The 24,671-nt window shown below is 38.1% G+C and overlaps 1 protein-coding gene across 5 annotated transcripts in view; it reads left to right on the top strand.

Annotated features, from left to right (window-relative positions):
* The window catches only part of LOC132396952 (uncharacterized), a 46,902-nt gene extending 32,605 nt beyond the window's left edge, over positions 1-14,297 (top strand). For 3 of the 5 annotated variants that reach the window (XR_009513191.1, XR_009513190.1, XR_009513189.1), the window contains one exon: positions 10,483-11,989. Coding sequence is in view for 1 of the 5 variants with exons in the window: in XM_059975115.1 (XP_059831098.1) it covers positions 10,483-10,583; positions 12,009-12,088 (181 nt within the window). In the remaining 4 variants the exon portion in view is untranslated. The other 2 variants (XM_059975115.1, XR_009513188.1) reach the window with 2 other exon arrangements.
* The last annotated feature ends 10,374 nt before the right edge of the window (positions 14,298-24,671 follow it).

The raw sequence follows: 24,671 nt of genomic DNA, 5'->3' as shown, positions 1-24,671 counted from the left end.
ATATAAAAATATAGAATACAGAGAACATGAGTTGTAGAGCCCGTGAAAGTGAGATCGTAGCTTGTTGAATCAAGTTCAGAGTTCAGGATCATGGCACCCATCAACTGATCTGGGTTAGACAATTCACTACACAGCTCTTAATCAATCAAATCTCCCTCTTTACTATCTCTGCACAAATGTCAATGTAACTACGTTGACTACAGGACAACAACATAAAATATGAATTCCACTGGTCCCTCTGCATCAATACTCTCTCAGACCACCTATCGGATTTAAAACACTGAAATGGGGTCTTCCATTGCTCAAATGACTGATCCTTCTTTTTCCTGCCCCTGGTAGAGGGGCCTTCCTTCCAATTGTTAATCTCTAGAGTTCTCACTGCTTTGCACTCAATGCCCCTCATTCATAAACTCTCTTTATCACTTCAGATGTTTTATTTCAATGTTGTTGGCCCTGGCCTATCTGGATAACATGAGTCAGCTTCCCATTTGGCTCTGGTGTCATTACCTTTTGCTTTTCTCACAAGTAACAGCTTTGTTCTTTGTTCTGAATCAGAGAAAACCCAGCCATCTACTAGGTTCAGGCTGGTCAGGTCAGACACAGGCCTCCCTACTCATAATCCTTCATGTTCTGTCGTATTGAAGAACAACTCTCAAACAATTCCTTGCTTTTAAATTAGCTCTACTTACTTCAGCAAATTATGAGGACCATCATCGTGTTCACTTTAAAGCACTCGATAAAGCTATACCTGAGCTAAACCAATTTACAAGACAGCTCACAAAATGGAGGTTACAGTGCAGTTTCACAAGATGGCAGCCTCCATTCCTTCAACCACATCACAAGAACAAAGACAATCAGTTTTTGGTCCACAGCCACTGTCCTTGGCTCATATGAGTTTGACGTTTCTCCCCATACTTGAATTCCTTCATTCCCAACATCATGAGTGATGTTAACCATGGCAGTACAGGAGCCTGATGGATGTCAAGTATTGGCAAAGTGGACTTGGTTAGAAAGGCATTTTGTTCCACATTAACCAGTTAGGTTAAAGGGCCTCTTTGATTTTACATGAAAACTAACTTTCAAAATCTAAAAAAACAAAAAAGCCTTTAACAAAATCTATTTGAATATCCCATTTTCAGGATTATTGGGACTGAGCCAAGCTTTCTTAATTTCCCAGAAATTTATCTGTTTATATTAAATTACACAGATTCTTCACAAGTATAAACAGATGTTATGAGAGAGAGAGCATGGGTGGGTTTAGTGAAGGAGAGGGGGACTGATGGGTTGAGAACAAGAAGTAAGAGACCAAGTGAGTAACTGGCCAGAAATGGACATGCCAACAAGTGAAAATGGTGAGGGCTGGTGAATAGAGAAGGTGTCGGCAAATCTGAAACACTGGGAAAAAGAGGTATATACTGGAAAGGCTTGCTACCTGAAATTGGCGAAGCGTGTTCTGAGGGCTCTAACATGTCCCAACAGAAGATGAGATGTTGCTCCTGGAACTTCATTGCAACAGTATAAGGAAAAAGGAAACAATGAGCCTGGGTCAGAGGATGAAAGTCAACGTGACTGGCAGGTCAGATTTAAGTGGTGAAAGTTTACCTGAGGTTGCGGAGAATGAGGTTACAGACCCAGGCAAGGTAAAACCCACTGAAGTCCCTTCTAGTGAAGGGACCCAATCCCAAGATATAGCAACCCATGAGACCATAGGGCATAGGAATGGAATCAGGCCATTTGGTCTGTCAAGAATGCTCCACCATAGCTGATTTATTATCCATCTCAATTCAATTATCTTGGTTTTCACTGCAATCTTTGACACAGTTTCTAATCAAGAACAAATAAACCTCCCCTTTAAATATACTAAATAATTTAGCCCCCACAGTCTTCTGCATATGGCAGCGACTGGAGCAAAGCTCATGTAGGCATCCAGAGGGTTGGGGAGGCAGAAAAGCACAGCTTCTGTCTGTGGCTGAGGAGGAAGGACAGGAACTGGGTGACCAACTAGCCTCATTGAAAGCTGTAGGGACCCGGACCCTGACGCTGTCACCCTTTCATCCCAAGATGATCCTCATGATGCCTTTAAAACAGGAGCATTTTGCAGGGCTCAGCGCATTAGTGGTGGACCAATCAATTTGCAATTCATTAGCAGCAGCAAATAAAAGTAAAGCCGGGTCCAAGTGGAGTGGCCATTGTGTGAGTGGACCAGTGTATGAGTGGGAATTTGAGGCTTTGACAAGGAGGCACAGGTATGTAGCAGGAATAAATATATAAGGAAATTTCTTTGGAACAGAAAGATGTCAAGAATATCATTGGAAAAATTGATGTGTAAATTTGATTTATGAGGGTTACAACTTCCAAATTTTAAGAATTATTATAAAGCAAATCAACTTATATTTATTGCATCTTTTTTGATGAAAAAAAACCGGCGTGGATTAGAATAGAATTAGATAAGATAAGAGAAAACATACCAGAAGATTTTATATATAAATGGGAATCCAAACGGATAAGGGGAAAAAAAGAATCTCCTATATTAAGACATTTGGTTGATTTATGGAATAAGGTAAATATGGATGATGAGATAAAGAAATCTTTATTAGCAAAAAGAACTTTAATTCAAAATAGGCTTATTCCTTTTACAATGGATAATAAACTTTTACATAATTGGTTCCAAAAGGGGAATAAATATATAGGTGATTGTTTTGAAGGAGGTATATTGATGTCGTTTGATCAATTAAAAAATAAATATAAAATATCAAACAACACTCTTTTCTGTTATTTTCAATTAAAGGCTTATTTACGAGAAAAGCTGGGTCAAACAATGTTGATGCCAAAACCTAGTGAAATAGAAATATTAATTCAAAAAGGAAAAATTAAAAAATTTACATCTTGTATGTACAATTTGATTCAAGAACAGACAATTGAATCTGGAATTCATAAATCAAGACAAAAATGGAAATCTGATTTATATGTTAAAATTGATAGAACAAGTTGGTCAAGATTATGTTCCGATAGTATGATAAATACAATAAATATTCGACTTAGATTAATACAATATAATTTTTTACATCAATTATATATAACACCACAGAAAATAAATAGATTAAATTCAAATATGTCTGACCAATGTTTTCGATGTAATCAAGAAACTGGTACTTTTTTACATTCTACTTGGTCTTGTTTTAAAATTCAACCATTTTGGATAAATTTAAGACTTTTATTGGAACAAGTTACTGGAGTACAACTCCCACATAGTCCAATGTTATTTTTATTGGGAGATATTGAAGGGACAATACCGAAACTTAAATTGAATAAGTATCAGAAAAAAATTATAAAAATTGCATTGTCAGTAGCTAAAAAAGTTATCGTAGTTACTTGGAAATCTGATTTATATTTAACTATGGATCGTTGGAATAATGAAATATATAGTTGTATTCCACTAGAAAAAATTACATATAATCTAAGAAATGAATATGATATATTTTTGAAAATTTGGCTCCCATACATACAAAAGATGGCATTAAATATATAGGTCCTTTGAAGATAAAATTATAAAGTAATTGGGGAAAGTAAAAATAAATATTAAAATTATTTTGAACTCCATGGAGCATGTGGGGATTCTCCGATATCCAGGCAATCTTTCTTTCTTCCTTCTTTCTTTCTTTTTTTTCTTTCTTTAGATAAGGGTTAAGGGGAGGGGGGAGGATCAATATTATTTTTCTTTTTTTTCATTACATTTATTCTTTGTAATTTTCTAAAAAATTGATAAATAAATAAATAAATAAATAGAATTTTAAAAGACAGTTTTTAACATTTGAAATGAGCTGTCAAAGGCAGGTGCAATAGCAACATTAAAGACGTGTGGACAGGTCAAAGTCAAACTAAATTTATAATCAAAATACTTAAATATCACCATATACTATCTTGAGATTCAACTTCTTGAAGGCATTTACAGGAAAATAAGAAATGCCATAAAATTCATTAAATACCATGCATGAGCAAAGACTGAAAATTCATTAAATACAATTCCTAAACCAAGACTGACAACCAACGTGCAAAGGAAGATGAATTGTACAAATATAAAAATATAGAATACAGAGAACATGAGTTGTAGAGCCCGTGAAAGTGAGTCCATAGCTTGTTGAATCAAGTTCAGAGTTCAGGATCATGGCACCCATCAACTGATCTGGGTTAGACAATTCACTACACAGCTCTTAATCAATCAAATCTCCCACTTTACTATCTCTGCACAAATGTCAATGTAACTACGTTGACTACAGGACAACAACATAAAATATGAATTCCACTGGTCCCTCTGCATCAATACTCTCTCAGACCACCTATCGGATTTAAAACACTGAAATGGGGTCTTCCATTGCTCAAATGACTGATCCTTCTTCTCCCTGCCCCTGGTAGAGGGGCCTTCCTTCCAATTGTTAATCTCTAGAGTTCTCACTGCTTTGCACTCAATGCCCCTCATTCATTAACTCTCTTTATCACTTCAGATGTTGTGTTTCAATGTTGTTGGCCCTGGCCTATCTGGATAACACGAGTCAGCTTCCCATTTGGCTCTGGTGTCATCACCTTTTGCTTTTCTCACAAGTAACAGCTTTGTTCTTTGTTCTGAATTTGCCAGGACAAATAGGTACAAGAACAGTTCCTTTCCATATGCCATCAGTCTTATGAACACTTGAATGTTAGTCTATTATAAATCAAGTCCACCTGTACATTCAATGAGGTGGACCTCGTTGTATATAGTTTATGATTATTTGCACTGTTGTTTTTGTTTGCTTTTAATTCTGTACAGAGAGAGCTCAGGGAAACCGGCATCAAATTCCCTGTATGTGTCCTCATACTTAGCGATTATAAAGGATTCTGATTCAGAGCAAACCCAACTATCTACTAGGTTCAGGCTGGTCAGGTCAGACACAGACTTCCCCACTCATAATCCTGCATGTCCTGTCATATTAAAGAACACCTTGCAAACAAATCCTTACTTTTAAATTATCTCTACTTACTTTAGCATATTATCAGGACCATCATTGTGTCCCATTTAAAGCACTTGATAAAGCTATACCTAAGCAAAACCAATTTAAAAGACAGCTCACAGAATGGAGGTTACAGAGCAGTTTCACTAAACAGCAGCCTTCATTCCTTCAACCACATGGCAAGAACAAAGACAATCGGTTGTTGGTCCACAGTCACTGTCCTTGGCTCATATGAGATTCATGTTTCTCCCCATATATGAATTATTTCATGGCCAATAACATGAGTGATGTTAAACATTGCAGTACAGGAGCCTGATGGATGTAGGGTAATAAATGTTCCTGATACATAGATAGGAAAGGTTTAGAGTGATATAGGTCAAATATAGGCAAATTGTACTCGTTTAGAAAGGCATTTTGTTCCACATGAACCAGTTGGGTTAAAGGACCTCTTTTTGTGCTGACTTTGCATGAAAACTATCTTTCAAAATCTAAACAACAGAAAAGATGTTAACAAAATACCATGTCTTCAGAGTTATTGGGACTGAGCCAAGCTTTCTTCTTTTCCCAGAAATGCATCCGCTTATATTAAATTTCACAGACACTTTTCAAATATAAACAGATTTTGTGAAGGAGAGAGTATGGGTGAGCTTGGTGGAGGAGAGGGGGGAGTGGTGGGTTGAGAACAAGTGATAAGAGACCATGAGGGAATCTGTTCAGAAATGGACATGCCAACAAGTGAAAATGGTGAGGGCTGGTGAATAGTGAGAAGGTGTCGGCAAATCTGAAACACTGGGAAAAAGAGGCACATACTGGAATGGCTTGCTATCTGAAATTGGCGAAGTGTGTTCTGAGGGCTCTGAACTGCCCTGACAGAAGAGGAGATGTTGTTCCTTGAACTTCATTGCAACAGTATAAGGAAAGAGGAAACAATGAGCAAAGGATTGAGGATGAAAGTCAACGTTTCTGAAAGGTCAGAATTAAGTGGTGAAAGCTTACCTGAGTAAGATTGCTGAGAATGAGGTTACAGACTAAGGCCAGGTAAAACCCACTGAAGTCCCTTCTAGTGAAGGGGCCCAGCCCTAAGATATAGCAACCCATGAGACCATAGGGCATAGGAACAGAATTAGGCAATTTGGTCCATCGAGTGTTCTCCACCATTCCACCATAGACAGTTTATTATCCATCTCAACTCCCTTGCTTCTACCCATAACCTTTGACAACCTTATTAATCAAGGACCTATCAACCTCCACTTTAAATATACCAAGTAACTTTGCCTCCACAGTCTTCTCTGGCAATGAGTTCCACTGATTTACCACCTTGGAGCTAAATAAGTTTGTCCTTATCTCTGTTCTAAAGGGACATCCTTATATTCTGAGTCTGCACCTTCTTATCCTGGACATCGCCTCTACATCTATTGTTTTCAGGCCTTTCAATGAGATCCCCCTTCTTTTTCTAAACTTTAACAAGTACAGGCCTATAACCATCAAATGCTCCTCCTCCGTTAACAATTACATTCCTGGGATCATTCTTGTAAACCTCCAGTAATCCCTCTCCAATGCCAGCATGTCTGCTCTCAGTACTCCGACCAATGCCTCAGTATTACACCCTTGCTTTTTTTTATTCTAATCCTCTCAAAATGAATGCTGACATTCCATTTGTCTTCTTTACTACAAACTCAATCTGCATGTTAACCTTTAGTGAATCCTACACAAGGACACCCAAGTCAATCTGCATCTCCACTCTCTGAATTTGCCCCCATTTATTCTTTCTACAATGTGAATTACCATACACTGCCTTACACTGTATTCCATCTGCTACTTCTTTGCCCATTCTCTTAATCTGTCCAATTGCATAAGAAGATACCTTCTTCAATCTCTCATCTCCCTCAACCTCTCTTCCCTCTCCTCATTTCGGAAGCTCATTAAGATTAACCTCCATGACACATTGCTTTGGCCATCTCCCTAAGGACTTCCGGTGAAGCTGAGGTTACAAGTTTTACGTCAATGGAAGTTGTGCACTTGTGAGGGATATGCCTGGTCTTTGCTGCCCCCTGCTGGTCACATCTTTCAACATCCTCTTTCCCTTCGCAAAGTCCTGAAGCAGAGAACTTTTTCCATTGTGATTCCAGAGAGGTGGGAATTTTATTGGAACTGAGAAATTGGTGGGGTAGTTTCCTCAGAAGAAAGGAGGTTGAGAGGAGGATGGGTTAAAACAGTAGAGTTGCATAGTTGGAAGAGCTGCTGTCTTACAGCTCCAGAGACAACGGTTCAATCCCAATTCCTCGTTGGTGCAGTCGGAATTAGAATCAGGTCTAATATCACTAACATATGTTGAGAAACTTGTCTTTGTGGCAGCAGTACAATAATAATAGAAAAAAATGTGAATAACAGAAAGAATATATATATAATATATGTGTATTGTATTAAATAATTAGTGCAAAAATAGAAATAAAAAAGTGGTGAGGTAGTGTCCATGGGTTCAATGTCCATTCAGAAATTGGATAGCAGAAGGGAAGAAGCTGCTCCTGAATTGTTGAGTGAGTGTTTTCAGGCTCCTGTACCTCCTCCCTGAGGGTAGCAATGAGAACAAGGCATGACCTGGGTGTTGAAGGGGGGGGGGGGTCCTTAATGATGGATGCCGCCTTTTTGAGGCATCTCTCCTTGAAGATGTCCTGGATACTATGGAGGCTAGTGCCCATGATGGAGCTGACTGAGTTTAACTCTCTGCTGATTATTTTGATCCCGTACAGTGGCCCATACCAGACAGTGATGCAGCCAGTTATAATGCTCTCCACGGTACATCCGTAGAAATTTGTGGGTGTCTTTGGTGGCATACCAAATCTGCTGAAACGCCTAACAAAATACAACCACTGTTGTGACTTCTTTGTAGCAGTATCAATACATTGGGTCCTGGATAGATCCTCAGAGATACTGACACCCAGAACTTGAAATTGCTCACTCTGCCCACTTCTGATCCCTGTATGAGGACTGGTGTGTGTTCCCTCATCTTACCCTTTCAGAAGTACACAGTTTTTGGTCTTACTAACATAGAGAACAAGGTTGTTGCTGCAACACCACTCAACTTGCTGAAATATGTCTCTCCTGTATGCCCTATCATCACCATTTGACACCCCACCGCCCCGAGTTTCCCCCTCCTACTCCTGTTTCTTCCCACATCCCCAAGATGTATGGGTTGGTGGGTAAATGCCCACTAGTCTGTAAGCGAGGAATAGAATATTGGGGGTGGGAAAGTTGATGGGAATCGAGGAACATTAAATGGCATAAGTGTAGGATTAACATCAATTAGTACTTGGTGGCCGGCAGGACATGATGGTCCAATTGGTCTGTTTCCATTTTGTGTGGCAATAAGAAGACTATGAAAGGTTCAGAGAGAGGAGGTAGAGGAAAGCTCCCAGGTATCCTCTCTTCTCCACTCTTCCACTGGGCAGAAGATACAGAGGACCAAATGTAGCTTAAGTATGGCTACTAAATGCATCCCGAGTATGGTAATATGAACTCTTGACCTCACAATCTACCTCATTATGACCTTGTGTCTTACTGTTTAACGGCACTTTTTCTCTGTAGCTCTTGCACTTTGTTATACATTCGGTATCATTTTACCTTGTTCTACCTCAATGCACTGTGTAATGATCTGATTGTACAAACAATGGGCAGGACAAGTCTTTCACTGCATCTCTATAGGATCTTTATCCCCATCTATAACAGGCTCCTTATCCCTATCTGTAAGACATAAGAGCAGAATTAAGCCATTCAGTCATCAGGTCTGCTCTGCCATTCCATCACGGCTGATTTATTGTCTCTCTCACTCTCCGGCCTTCTCCCCGACTAATCAAGAACCAGTCGACCTCCATTTTAAATATACCAAATGACTTGGCCTCCACAGCCATCCGCAGTAAAAAATTCCACAGGTTCACCACCCTCTGGCTAAAGAAATTCCCCCTCATCTCTGTTCTAATAGGGCATCCTTGAATTCTGAGGCTGTGCCATTTGATCCTGGACTCCTCCATTGTAGAAAGTAGCCTCTCCATGTCCATTCTGTCTAAGCTTTTCAATATCCAATAGATTTCAATGAGACACCCCCTCCAGCGAGATCAGGCCCAGAGCAATCAACCACTCCTCATACATTAGCCTTTTAATTCCCAGGATCATTCCTGCAAACCTCCTCTGGACCTTGTCTAATGCCAGCACATCCTACCTTAGGTAAGGGGCACAAAACTGCTCACAACACCTCAGTTGAGGTCTGACCAATGCCTTACAAAGCCTCAGCATTGCAGGCTTACTGTTGTATTCTAGTCCTCTCGACATGAATGCATTTGCCCTCCTCAACTGACTCAACCTGCAAGTTAACCTTTAGGGACACCTGCACAAAAATTCCCAAATCCCTTTAGGCCCCTGATTTCTGAAACTATGAGAAGACAGGAAAACAGGGTTGAGAGAGAAAATGAATCAGCTATGATCAAATGGCAGAGAAGACTCAATGGGCTGAATGGCCTAATTCTGCTCCTATGTCTTACGAATTAAGAGAAAGATTATTTTTCTTTCAACCTGCCACCTCTTCATGATTTTGAAAGTCTAATACGAAGACTAATGATTTAGAGACACAGGACGTGGTGGGCAGGGTTTACTGGCATTTATTTCCTGTCCCTAACTCACCCTCGAGAAGCCAGGCAACTTACACAACAAGATAAATATAAATACACTTAACAACATTAGTCTAAGTTGAAGGAAGTATAGTCCAAGGCACTGTTAGGGTTTTTCAGGTCAGTTCAAGAACCTGAAGGCGGTCAGAAAGAAGACCAGGAAGACTCATATTTTCAGTATTTTTTTCTCAGCTCAAGCTGATAAAACCTGAGGTACGGGCATAGCCAAGCACACTCATTCCTCAATTGCTGGGAACTTTATGTACTATTCCAGTAGTGTTTAGTATTGTGGCTTTCTGAAGATTTTAATAAATATTGTTGTGTAGTCCTAATTCTTTAACGCTATTGTCTAGTGACTTTCAGATGATCCCAGTTGTTGGTATTACTGTTGGGACAATGTATACCCTGATCATGTTCCATAGTCTTTCAATTTCCTCTTTTAATTCAGCATCTTTCTGGTGTTTTTCACTTGCTGATTCCTGTATAAGTGTGTTTAGAATGGCTGTGTCTAATAAGTTGTTCTTGCTTGTTAATCTGGATGGTTATTATGGATTGCCCTATCTGTAATAATGGATCAGACTTGTATTTATAGCATGGCATGATATTTTATGAGTTTGTACTTTAAGGCAAAATTCTGGTGAATGATGTTTGACACTCGATCGTGGCTGTGCAAGTAGTCAGATGGAGTTAATCTGCTGCAGGACTCTGTGAAATGTTGCATTGTTTAGGGTTTCCCTTGGCATTTTCTGCATTTATCAACTTGAAGTTTTTGGTCTTTTTGTTATGTATTTTTGATCATTTTTTGTATTAACCACCTGGTCCTGTATTGCCACAAGGAACTCTTCTGCTTCTGGGAAGAGGTCTCCAACTCTGAGCCAGGCATTCAACACTTCCTTGCTGCCATCTGCACAGATCGTGGGGATGTCTTCAATTGAAGGTTATGCTTTTCCATTGCTTACCCTTTGCTTCTAAACTGATTACTTCTTCATTTTTTCTGGGTTGTGCTTTCATTTAAATTTAGTGGTGTGTACTTGTTATCAGGATTGCAAACACTCAGATAGAGTGCTGACTCCTGATTTTGTTGATGAAAGTATATCCTCAGTAGTTTTATCTGACTGTTGTGTGATTATTTTATGTCTGTTATTCCTCTTTCTCCATCTATCCTAGATAGTGTTAATCAGGATTATTGGATTGTCCTATCTGTAATAACTGATAGCTCATAATATAATTTGTGGGATTCTGACTCTAAAGCTGGATCAGACTTGTGTTTATAGTAAGATATGATTTATTTTATAAGTTTGTATTTTAAAGCAAGACTTTGGTGAATAATGTTTGCCACTTGATAGTGCCTGTGAAATAATCAGATTGAGTTAAATTGCTACAGGATCCTGTAATGCACACTTTGTCTTTTTTTGTACACTGATACAGTAGTTTGTCAGTCCTTGTGTGGAGCTTTCACTGATTCTATTGTATTCCTTTGTTCTACTGCAAATACCTAGAAAAAAATAATTCTCAGAGTACTATATTGTGATATAATATATACCTTGATAATAAACTTACTTTGAACTTTGTTGTTGAATCTTGAGTTCAAGCTCTTGTATCTTCTACCTGATGGCAGCATTGAGAAGAGGGCATGGTCCAGATGCTGGGGGACTATCATGGTGGGCGTTGCCTTCCTGAATTATCACCTTTTGAAGTTGTCCTCCCAATGGGGTGGAGAGAGCTGTAATCTTGATGGGACGGGCTGAGTCCCACCACTCTCTGTAATCTCTTGCATTCCTGTACATTGAAGTTCCCATGATTGGCTGTGATGCAACCAGTCAGACAGATTTCCGCTGAATCTACAAAGGTGTGACTGGTCCAAGCCTGTAACCTGTGGGCCTCGTGGATTGGTTTACTAATTTAAATGTGTTTTGGGGGGAGGTGGCAAAGGTGCTTGATGAATGAAATGCTATGACAGTTGGCTGTGTGGACTTCAGTGAGGTATTTGACAAGGTCCCACATGGGATCCGAAGATCCCAGGCATATCGAACCAGAAGATTGCATGTGATCCAGGAAGACCTGTCGGTTTGGATTTGGACCTGGTTTGCCAATAAAATAAGAGAAAAGTAGTCAATGGGACTGGCTGCAAGTCTGTGACAACCATGGGCAGAGAGGCATAAATGGACAGTCGGTATCTTTTACCCGGAGTCAAAATGACTGATATTAGCAGCCGTGCATTTAAGGTGAGAGGGGGAAAGTTCAAAAAAGAAGTGTGACAAGTTTTTTTGCACAAAGAGTGGGAGATGCTGGAACTTGCTGCCAGAAATGGTGGTGTGGGCAAATAAAATAGAGCTGTTTGATTATTTATTTTCCTCCACAGGTGCTGCCCGACCTGCTAAGATGTGTTGCTTGGGATTTTCAGTGTCCGCAGAAACTCTTGTGTTTCTGAGAGCTTTTTGAGGGGCTCTTAGACAGGCACATGGATGTGCAGAGAATATAGGGGTATGGACATATGTAGACTGAAAGGACTAGTCTACTTAGGCATCCATCAGAAACCCAATGGTGGAGGGAAATAAACTGTTCCTAAAATGTTGAATGTGTGTCTTCAGGCTTTTGTACCTCCACTCTGATAGTAGCAATGAAAAAATGGCATGTCCTGGGTGTAAGGGTCCTTCATGATGGATGCTGCCTTTTTGATATTATCTCAATGGTGGGGAGGTTTATGATGATGATGGAACGGGCTGAGTTTACAATCACCTGCAGATTTATTGATCTTGTGCAGTGACCCCACCAGCTCCCTCTGCCTATTTCCCTTTCTGTTTACTGTAGGGAACACTCTCTTCCTGCTTCCCTGCACTGTTACTTTCCCCATCTCCAAGCACTTTTCCCGGACACTACAGGAGATGTAACATCTGTTTCCCTCACCTCCTCCCTTACCATCTGCCAGGGGACCTAAGCACCCGTTTGGAGTGAGACGGACAACCACAATGTTCACTTGCACCTCTTCCAACAGTGTTGACTGCATTCCATGGTCACCGTATGGCCTCATCTACATTGCTGACCATTTTTCCGAGCACTTCCAGGTAATCTGACACAACTTGGTAGCTGAATCTGCATGGAGCCCAATAGATCATTGGTCTAAACTCAGATACAAATTGATGGCTCCTTCCTTTCCTGTCTGTGTAACCAGCCACCGAACTGGGAGCAGGTAAGGGCCACTTGGGTCCTCTTGTCTGCTCTGATCTGAGTCTGAGTCATGACCAACCTCACATTCCTGCCTCGTCTCAATCACTCACTATCGGCTTATTTCCTAATGATATTTATACCTTAATAGCCTTCACAGTCTCCGCTTCCATCAGACTCTGAGGAGGAGAGATCCAAAGCTAGTAATTAAATGCCCAACCAAATGAGTCTCTTCTACCTACACAATATCCAGATCACTCCAAACTCAGCACATACCTGTGCTTATCTAAGAGCGTGTGGGAACAAGAAAACTTTCCTTTATCGCACACATCTGCTCTCATCTTCCCTCCTCCCCAGAGAGAACAGTGATAGAGTGGGAGGCAGGGTTTGAGGGGGGCATCTCAAGAAGTAAAAAGAGAGCAGTTTCTTTTAAGGAGGCAGTGCTTTATAATTTGTACAAGGGTGGTATCCCTCCCTGACATGAATGTTTTTATTGTCAATTCTAATGACAGCAGGGATTCTAATGAAGCTGGTTACACAAATAGGATGGGAGGAAGAATTAGTGAGGATTTTCATGCACCCCATAGAGATACACAAAGGATTGTGTCCTACCTACAGGAAAGATGTTGATAAGTGTTATGATCCAGCAACAATTAATATATAATTGAGACAGGTTTCTTCATAACAAATAAAACATTTAATAAACTCTGCTAAAAAAAAAAACCAAAAGTAAACAAACGACTAACTTAACCAGAAGTCAGCTGCAAATACGGAAGCTCCAATAGTTCTTAAAGTGAGAAATGCGAACTCAGTTCTTGAAAATAGTATTGCAAAAAGTCAAAAATGATTTACAGTCAGTTAAAGGAGTGACTTCCCTTGAATTAAATCCTCTTTCACGACATTACTGCTGATTCCAGCCGAAGTATGCTTTGCCGAGAGATTTACGATTGAAGAAAATGAAATGGCTTAAAGGCACTGACCTTTCCTTGGCGAAACTCTGCACCCAGCTCTTTCTGCCCCTTTTAGCAGGAGTTATCATGGCTTGCAGGTTACTAATTTCTTGTACGAAGATTAAATAAGGTCGTACCTGTTTCACCATCAACACCAACTTTCCCAATCCTTCGTATTTCTGAACTTCGACGAATCTTCACTCTCCAACTGGCCTTTAACTGGTAGTATTGTAGCAAAACTACCGGCAATAACGTTTGAAACTTAAGACAGAAAATAAAACTCCACGTTTAAACAAAACTGTGTCATAACATCGAAATACGCAGCAACATGGAGTCAGTGCCGATTCAGCCATGAACTGGCCCACCTCACAGGAAGGGGTTCTCCTTTTATACCCTGGTGAAAAAAACTATCACATGACCTCTCACTGGCAGGAAAATGATGTCACTCCACCATCACCAGACCATTACCTCATGCCCAGCATAGCCTCAATTACATCATGGCCATGTGACAGGCACAAGATACCCACGGGTACATAACACCTCCCTCAAAAAAAAATTTTGGTCTATCAACAACAAAATTTTAACAATTAATTATTTACAAAAGAAAAAAAAACAAATGTATAAAATTTACAACATACACAGTATATAGTATTATCATACATCAGCTGACAAATTATTACACAGGAGTGTTACAAATGTTAAACTATCACACCATAAAAAATTACATTGTACATTCAACATTGAGACAGATAATCAGCAATCACATTATCTTTGCCTTTACTATGAGTTATCAAAATATTGTACTCTTGTAACATTAAATTCCAATTTAATTTAATTTAAATTCCAATCTTGTAACCTTCTATTTTTGTTTTTCATCTTACTCAGAAACACTAACGGATTATGATCAGTGTAGACTATAAGTGGTTTTTGAGTTGTACCAACATACACGTCCAAATGTTCTAAGGCTAAAACAAGAGATAAAAATTCCTTTTCTATTGTCGAATAGATTCTTTAATGCTCATTAAATTTCTTAGAAAAGTAAGCTACTGGATGGTCAACCTCATCACCCTCATCCCTTTGCATTAATACTGCTCCTGCAGCCTCATCACTAGCATCTACAGCTAATGAAAAAGGTTTTTCAAAGTCAGGTGCCTTGAGCACAGGTTGTTGACATATCATTGTTTTCAATTTCTCAAATGCTTCTTGACAAGGCACTGTCCACACAAACTTTACATTCTTCTTCAAGAGGTTAGTTAATGGAAGGGCAATGTTAGCAAAATTCTTACAAAATTTTCGATAATATCCTACCTTTCCCAGAAATCTTCTAAGAGTTTTTTTCCCAGTTGGAGTGGGAATCTCTAAAATTGCCCAAACTTTTGCCTGAACAGAGCTACCTTACCTTGACCACAACATAACCAAGGTAAGTTACAGTGGCATGTCTGAATTTACTTTTAGCCAAGTTAATAGTTAAGTTAGCTTTTGAAAGCCTTTCAAATAATTTCTCCACTGCAGTAATGTCCTGTCACCAAATTGTCAAATCTGTATCTTTCAATCCCTGAATCACAGAGTTAATCATCTACTGGAAAGTACCTGGGACATTCTTCATCCCAAATGGAAGAATATTATACTCATATAGCCCAGATGGAGTTACAAAAGCAGAAATCTCTCTACCTCTATCCGTTAGTGGAACACACCAATACCCTTTCAATAAATCAATCTTTGTAAGAAACTTTGCTTTTCTAACTTTATCTACACAATCATCTACTCTAGGAATTGGATACGCATCTGTTTTCGTTACAGCATTCACCTTCCTATAGTCCATACAAAACCTAATACTACCATCTGATTTTGGCACCGTAACACAAGGTGAACTCCAATTCGAGTTAAAAGGTCAAATAATATTATTCTCTAGCAGTTACTTAATTGCTTTCTCAGCAAGTTCACATTTTTCCATGTTCATCCTATATGGATGTTGTTTAATGGGTTTGGCATCTCCAACATTTACATCATGTGAAGCTACAGTGGTTCTTCTAGGAACATTCTGGAAACAAATCCTTATATTTAAAAATAAATTGCTTCATCTGCTGCTTCTGTTCTGGCTGTAAATGTGCTAATTTCTCATCAATATTTTCCAGAATGGTTGAGTTTGGTAATCTGACAGAAATCACATTAGGTTTAGAATGACTTTCAGATGACTCATTTATTATGTTCCCAGTGAGATCAGACTCATTATCATTAACCACAACAGTCACAGTAGCAGACTGTTTCTCATAATATGGTTTTATCATATTTATATGGCAAGGTTGAGTTCGCCTTCTACAGTCTGGAGTTTTTATCATGTAATCACATCATTAATTTTAGACACTATTTCATAAGGACCATTGTCTGACTCTGACTCTATTGTCAAATGCACTTCAGGAAAATCTTGTCCACCTGCCAAATCATTACCTAACAATAAAGAGATATCCTTTACAAGTAAGCTAGGCTGTAGTCCTACTTTAACAAGTCCTGTAACTAACCCTGACCTTAAATTCACTTTATGTAAATATACAGGCGAGAGGGCACTCCCAACACCTTGTATATAGTTTACCTCACCAGTGTCAGACTCATCATTAAACTTCAACACACTGTCTAACATCAGTGATTGAGAAGCTCCAGTATCCCTAAGGATTTTTATTGGCACCAGAGCAGATCCTTCTTTCAAGGGTACAAACCCTTCAGTTATAAAGTGACCATATCCCTTTTTAACTTGGTCAGACTCTAACAAAATTTCATTTGTGTTTATTAAACCCTGTGAATTTCCAGGTGTTTCAGTATGTTGCACACAAGCATCTGGCACTGCTTCCTTCTCCTTCTTTTTCCAATCGGAAACAGTTAGCGATTACATGACCAGGTTTCTTACAATAATTACAAATGGGACCAAATTGTCTTTCCTTCACAGGTTTTCCTTCCTCCTTACCTTCCTCACTAACTTCTGATTTAATTTCTGATTTACCTTGAGTCTCTGTGTTATTTTTCCTTTTAAAAGTCCTGCCCAGAGGAAATTTATTTTTATGCATTAAAGCATACTCATCAGCTAATTTAGCAGAGTCCTGCAATATAGCAATGTCTCCCTCATTTACGTATGTCCTTACTTCAACAGGGATGCTCCTTTTAAATTCCTCCATTAAAATCAGCTCTTTCAATTTATTATAGTCCCCATTTACATTTTTAGAGGAAACACATCTCTCAAAACACTCAGCTTTATCACAGGCAAATTCCATATGTTTTTTCCACAGATTTCTTCAAATTTCTTGATCTTTCCCTGTATGCTTCTGGGACTAACTCAGATGCCTTCAGTATGTGCACTTTCACAGTATCATTATCAAGCGCTTGCTCAGCAGTTAAAGCTGTATAAACTTGTGCTTTGCCTTTAATTACACTCTGCAACAACACTGACCATTTCTCTTTCAGCCACTCTGATATCAGAGCAATCATTACAAAATGTTGAAAATATTTTTCTACTTCTGTTTCACTAAATGGAGGGACCGATTTAATTTCCTGACTAATAACAGACGTTTTTCTAGAACCAGAAGACTGACCCTCAGACTTTAATTCTGCCATCACTTCAAATTCCCTCTGTTTATCCTTAGCTTCTAACCTACATAATTCCAAATTAGCTTCCAACTGTTTCTTTTCATTTTCAGCTTCTAATCGACCTAATTCCAAGTTAGCTTGCAATTCCTTCTGTTTTAATTCAGCTTCTATTTTTAACTTTTCTAATGCTACCTGTTCCAAATGCAATTGAATCGCTGATTTACTCACAGGAAACTGATCTAAAACCGATACATCAAACACACCCCAATCTATATAGTGTTCCGTGATTTTTCTCTGAATTACAGGCTTTGTTGTATCTTTTGAAATACCTTTAAGTTCCAACCTGCTAGCAATCTCCAATACATCATTTTTTTCTTCACCTTCTCTAATAACTCTGCGTCTGGTGAAGCCAGGAAGTCATCAATAATCATTGTTGCCGAAAACCACTCACAAGCCAATCAAACAACAGAATCGAGTATTCCCCTTTTCCAAAACACCAATTAAAAATCAAACAAGTGTTTAAACTCAAAAAAGGATTCAGAGCCCCCAATTGTTACAATCCAGCAACAGTAAATATATAATTGAGACAGGTTTTTTTCATAAAAAATAAAACATTTATTAAACACTGCTTAAAAAAAACCCAAAAGTAAACAAACAACGAACTTAACCAGAAGTCAGCTGCAAATACGGAAGCTTGAACAGTTCTTAAAGCTAGAAATGCGAACTCAGTTCTTGAAAATAGTATTGCCAGAAGTCCAAATTGATTTACAGTCAGTTAAAGGAGAGACTTTCCTTGAATTAAATCCTCTTTCATGATGTTACTGCTGATCCCAGCCGAAGTATGCTTTGCCGAGGCATTTACGATTGAAGAAAATGAAATGGCTTAAAGGCACTGACCTTTCCTTGTCGAAACTCTGCACCCAACTCTTTCTGCCCCTTTTAGCAGGAGTTATCTCGGATTGCAGGTTACTAATTCCTTGTACGAAGATCAAATAAGGTCATACCGGTTTCACCGTCAACACCAACTTTCCCGATCCTTCAGATTTCCGAACTTCAATGAATCTTCACTCTCTGACTGGACTTTAACTGGTAGTATTGTATCAAAACTACCGGCAATAACGTTTGAAACTTAAGACAGAAAATAAAGCTCCACTTTTAAACAGAACTGTGTCATAACATCGAAATACGCATCAACATGGAGTCAGTGGTGAATTCAGCTATGAACTGCCCCACCTCACAGGGAAGGGTTCTCCTTTTATACCCTGTTGAAAAAACTATCACATGACCTCTCACTGGTGGGAAAATGATGTCATTCCACCATCACCAGACCATTACCTCATGCCCAGCATAGCCTCAATTACATCAGGGTCATGTGACAGGCACAAGATACCCACTGGTACATAACAATAATGTTGAAAGAATGCAGAGAAAATTCTTGCACATGCATTATTAGGAAAGAGTAAATAGGTTAGGACTTTATTCCTTCAAACATAGAAGGTTGAGAGATTTGATAGAGTTATTCAAAATTATGAACGATATCGATAGCTAACTGCAAGCAGCCTTTCGTCATGGAGCTTGCATGAAACTACATCTAGAGGTCATGGTTAAGGGTGAAAGGTGAAAAGTTTAAGGGGAACATAAGGGGAAACCTCTTACTCAGAGAGTGGTGAGAGTGTGGAACAAGGTGCCAGTGCAAGTGGTACATGCAAGCTCAATTTCAATGCTTAGAGAAGTTTGGATAGGTACATGGATGGTAGGGGTATGGCCTATGGTCCCAGTGCAGGTTGATGGAAGTTGGGAGTTTCAATTGAGCATTGAGCATAGAAGAATGAGGGGAGACTTGATAGAGGTATATAAAGTTATGATGGGTATAGACAGAGTGAATGCAAGCAGGCTTTTTCCACTGAGGTTAGGGGAGAAAAAACAGAGGAAATGGGTTAAGGGTGAAGGGGGGAAAGTTTAAAGGGAATATGGGGGGGGGGCTTGATCTTTTTGCTGGAGCAAATGGGAGGAGTGGGGGGAAGGTTGATGCTTTGCTGCTCTTTGTGTGTGAGAGGGGAGAGGGGGGCTTTGAGGTTCTAACACTTTCTGTCATTCATTCTGTCATATTTTCATTCTGTTTTGCAAGAGTAAGAATTTCAGGTTGTGCACTGTATACATTCTCTGGTATTAAATTGAACCATTGGACTCAGTGTATGCATTGAAATTTGTTGTTTTAAGACTTTGGTACAGTGCAATGCATAAAATAAACTACAACTTACAATAAGAAACATACCTTGAAATAAATTAAATAAGTTGCGCAAAAAGAGAGCAAAAATAGTGAGGTAGTGTTCATGGGTTCATAGTCTGTTTAGAAATCCGATAGTGAAGGAGAATAAGCTGTTCCTAACATGTTGAGTGTGTGTCTTCAGGCTTCTGTATCTCCTCCATAACTGTAACAATGAGAAATGGGCATGTCCTGGGTGGTGGGGGTCCTTCATGATGGATGCTGCCTTTTTGATATTATTTCAATGGTGGGGAGGCTAGTTCCCATGATGGAACTGACTGAGTTTGCAAACACCTGGATTTCCTGGTGGCGGCTGATGGAGTAACATTAATCTGCCATTGCTCCAACTCTAATTATCTTACTATCTACAACCTGTCTTGAAACTTCTTTTTTAAGTGTGATATTCTTTCATTATGGCTATAAGGGGTATCAGAGGTATTAAAAATGATGATCTCCCTACTTCTTTGGATTCTATTATGGATTTGCTGCAAAGTCATACACGAGAAGCCTCTGAGAAGTTTCAAAAATTCAGCTCTGAATTTATACAAATAGATGGTAAATTGCATTCTAATCAACAAACTCTTAATGAACACGATATAAAAAATAATGAAGCAATGTTGTCGTCTTTGGAAACGGAAGTGGATGAACTGCAAAAGCTTTTTGAAAAGCAATCGAAGTCCAACGTTAAGTTAAGACCAAAGATTATCAAGACAGAAAATAGAAGTAGAAGGAACATCCTATGTGTTCTGGGTCTCGAAGAATTAACCACAGGTAATCATTCAATGGAATTTTTTTCAAACTTTTTGCAAGAATTATTTCCAGAAATTTTGGCATCTTTGCCTATGATTGATCAAGTTCACAGGTCTCCCATGTTTAGACCTCCTAAGAGAGATCAGTAATAATCTGTTTTCATGAATTTAAAACAAAGCAACTGTTAATACGCGAATCTCGTCGAAGTGGCATGATTGACTATAATGGTTGTAAGATTAGAATTGTCGAAGATTACTCTCCTGAGGTTGTGCAGGAACGTGCTAAATTCAAAGAAGTTATGTCCAAGTTTTTTTAACAAGGGTTTCAAGTATTCCCTTCACTACCCAGCTCGACTCAGAATCACACTTAAAAATGGATCTTTTGAATGGTTTCATTCGACTGTTGAAGCACAAAGGTTTTTAAAATCAAAAGGCTCGCTGTTTAGTTTGTCCTTACACGAAGACACAAGATTAAATGAGAAACTTCTAATTCACAAATTCTGTTGAAGGGGCATGATTGTTTAAAGGGTGGAATATTAAGATTCTCGAAGACTATTCGCTTGAGGTTATGCAGGAACATGCTAAGTTTAAACAAGCTTTGTGGATTTTTTTTAACAAGGGTTTCAACCCGTCCCTTGGCTACCCAGTCTGACTGAGAATCTCATTAAAGATGGATCCTTCTAATGGCTTCGTTTGAATGCTGAAGCACAAAGATTTTTTAAATTTGAAGGCTAACTGCTTAATCTGTTTTTTCAAGAAGATATAAGATTAAATGTTTAATGTCTTTCTGTATGAATAATTGTATCTTTTGCTTTTGATAAATCTTTGTAACTAATTTCCTTTTGTATTTTTAATACTGTATTTTTGATATATGAGAATTGAATTTCTTGTTTGGATATTGTTTAGTCTAGGTTGGAATATAAATAACCTTGAAATTAATTGGAGCAATCACCATGTTTTTTGGGGAGTTGTCCATAGTTGTAGATGCCGGCTTTCTATTGGTCGGTCTTCTTTCTTTGGGAGGTGTGCGGGGTTTTTTTGTTTCTCAGAAGCTGTTTTTGAATTTTTAGCCAACTTGTAGCTTGGTTACCATTTCTCAAGGTTTTTGGGTTGGTTTTAACTTAAATTTTAACCCTTCCCTTAAATAATATTAAAAATGGACCAAACTATTAATTTATTCAGTTTTAACGTGAAGGGGTTAAATCACCTTGTTAAACATAATAAGATTTTTGCTTAAATTAGAAAATTTAAGGTCACTATTATTTTCTTACAAGAAACTCACATATGCAAATGTGATCATCTACGTTTTTTTAGCCATTGGAACGGACTTTGTTTTCATTCTTCCTTTCAGGCCAAATCTAGAGGAGTTTTGATTCTTATAGATAATACACTTTCCTTTGTTCAACATAAAGTAGTGTCTGATTCTTATGGATGTTTTGTTATAGTTTCAGGGAAACTAGATAATAAATTAATGTATTTGCCAATATGTATGTCCCAAATGTAGATGATCCAGGATTCTTTGAGCTTTTTTTTTGTTTTTAAAAGATCTGAGTCTTTATTCTTTGGAGATGGGAGGAGATTTTAACTGTTGGCTAGACCCAGTTTTAGACCAACCATCAAAAAAAAAGCTTTTTGATCTAGCTTTATAACCCCTTGCCATTGCATTTTGAAAATCTAATGATATCTGTGGTATTTTAAGGAGGGGTATTACTCACAAGATCTCGCTTTACGCTGATGACATATTGCTCTTTATTTCTAATGTCGAAACCTCATTACCTTGCGTACTTTCTTTATTCTCCCATTTTAGCCAGTTTCCAGGATATAAGTTGAACCTACATAACAGTGAATTATTTCCTTTAAATAATTTGGTATCAATTAATACTTACCTCCCTTTTAAAATTGTAAGGAATCAATTTACTTATTTGGGTGTAAGTCACTAAGAATTACAAACACCTGTTTAGAGAAAACTTTATTAGTTTATTTAACCATGTAAAAAGGATATCATTAAATTGGTCACCTCTTTCAATATCATTGATTGGACAAATTAATTCTATTAAAATGAATATTCTATCTAAATTTATGTATCTTTTTCAGACTTTACCCATTTTTATTCCTAAATCCTTTTTTAACTCTCTTTATTCTACTTTATCCTCCTATATATGGAAAAATAAACATTCTCATTTAAATAAAGATCATCCTCAAAAATCTAAAAAGTCTGGCTGTAAAAACCTAATTTTAGGTTTTATTACTGGGCAGTTAATATATGATATCTTACGTTTTGGCTATATTATATTAATCGTGTAGACTGTCTGGTATGGGTCTCTTTAGAAGCTAACTCTGTTAATAAGTTTTCTATTATTTCTCTTCTTGGATCCTCACTTCCTTTATTTGTAAGTAAACTAACTGATAATTTAATAGTTAGACATACTCTGAGGATCTGGATACAATTTAGAAAACACTTTGGTTTATTGAGATTTTCCCTTTCAAGTCCCATTGATTCTAATTTTTTTAAACCCTCCATGACTGATTTAGTTTTTAAAGAATGGGACAGGTTAGGTATTAAATGTCTTTGGGATCTGTTTGTTGGAAGAAACCTTTTTTCATCTGAGCAATTGTCAGCTAAATATAGCTTACCCAAAACTCACTTTTTAGATATATACAAATCAGAGACTTTCTAAGATCTCAATTATGCACATTTCCTATAAGCTCAGATAAGAACTTACTAGATGTAATTTTTAGTTTGACATCTTTTCATAATGGTTCAATATCTAATATTTATGGTATTTTATTGGAGACCAGGAATGTTCCTTTAGTCAAAATTAAGAATCTCTGGGAACAAGATTTACAGACATCAATATCTAAGGAAACTTGGAATTAAATTTTTAAACTGGTTAATACTTCAGCGCTATGTTCTCATCATTCCCTTATACAGTTTAAGGTAAAACATAGAGCTCATATGACTAAGGATAAGCTATCTTGTTTTTATTTGGATAGATCTCCCTACTGTGACAGATGTAATATTGGAGAAGTTTCATTAATTCATATGTTTTGGACTTGTCCAAATCTTGAAAAATATTGGAAGGAAATTTTTCAAACTTTTTCCTTACTTTTAAAAGTCAATTTTAAGCCTAGCCCTCTGACGGCCCTATTTGGTATTGTTGCAGGACAAGATATTAAGCTGAAGGCATCTGATTTACATATTTTGGCCTTTAGCTCTCTTATAGCTAGGAGGGCACTTTTCTTTAAATGCAAAGACGTTTTTCCTCCTACTCATGCTCAATGGTTATGCGACATTATATCATGGTTAGATTTAAAGAAGATTCGTTGTTCAATTTCTGAATCTTATCAAGACTTTCAAACACTGTGGGGACCTTTTCTGAATTATTTTCAAAACCTTCAACTCATTTAAATTCAGATGTTGGCTATTATTAATCTTTATTTATATGAGAAGATATTTTACCTTTTTTTCTCCTTAATAAATAGCTTAGGTCTTGGTAGGAGTTAGATTCTTTTTTTTTTGCAATAAATTAGTATATTTCAATATGACTATTGATCAGCTTACATGAATAAGGGATAATGAAATTGTTATTATGGACAGATATAATGTAATTGGTAGTTTTTTTATCTTCTTTGACTTCTTATATATACTTTCTTATACTTTGTATTCTTCCATGTAGAATCTAATAAAAATATTGGAAAGGGAGTGAACAGTCAGCTGAAGATTTATCAATCCAATGCAGTGACATCACCATCTCCCTCCCATTTCCCTTTCTGTTTACTGCAGGGAACGCTCTCCTCCTCCAAATCCTCAATCACTTACCCATGACACTATAGGCGACATAACACCTGGTTCCTTCACCAGCTCCCTCACCACCTTCCAGGGGACCTAAGCAACCCTTCAGAGTGAGGCCAACAACCATAAGGTCCACCTGCACCTCTTCCAACTGGGCTGAGTGCAGTCTGTGGTCATGGTGTGGCCTCCTCTCCACTGCTGACCATTTTGCCATTCTACATTCTTTTTGTCCTCAGCGGTGGTCCTCAGTTTGCATTGCATGTCATCTTAACTCTTTTCCCCATTCCCACAACAACCCATCTGTCCTCAGACTTCTCTGTTGCCATTGAGACGCCAAGCCTGAACTGGTTGGACATTTCATTTTTCGTGGAAGTTTACAGCAAAAGGACTAAATTCCTAGAGTCCATTTAATGCAGAGAGGAGATGAATATTTTGTCTCCCAGAATCTTGGGAATTCTGTTAATAAAGGGCTTTGGAACATATTTATGGCAAAAGGAAACAGACTCTTGATAAGGTAGACATGTGA

The sequence above is a fragment of the Hypanus sabinus genome, chromosome 7 (assembly GCF_030144855.1).
Source record: "Hypanus sabinus isolate sHypSab1 chromosome 7, sHypSab1.hap1, whole genome shotgun sequence".
In the NCBI taxonomy this organism is placed as follows: Eukaryota; Metazoa; Chordata; class Chondrichthyes; order Myliobatiformes; family Dasyatidae; genus Hypanus; species Hypanus sabinus.
Note: the sequence above shows the minus strand (reverse complement) of the source record. Positions and strands in the feature narration are given on the sequence as shown.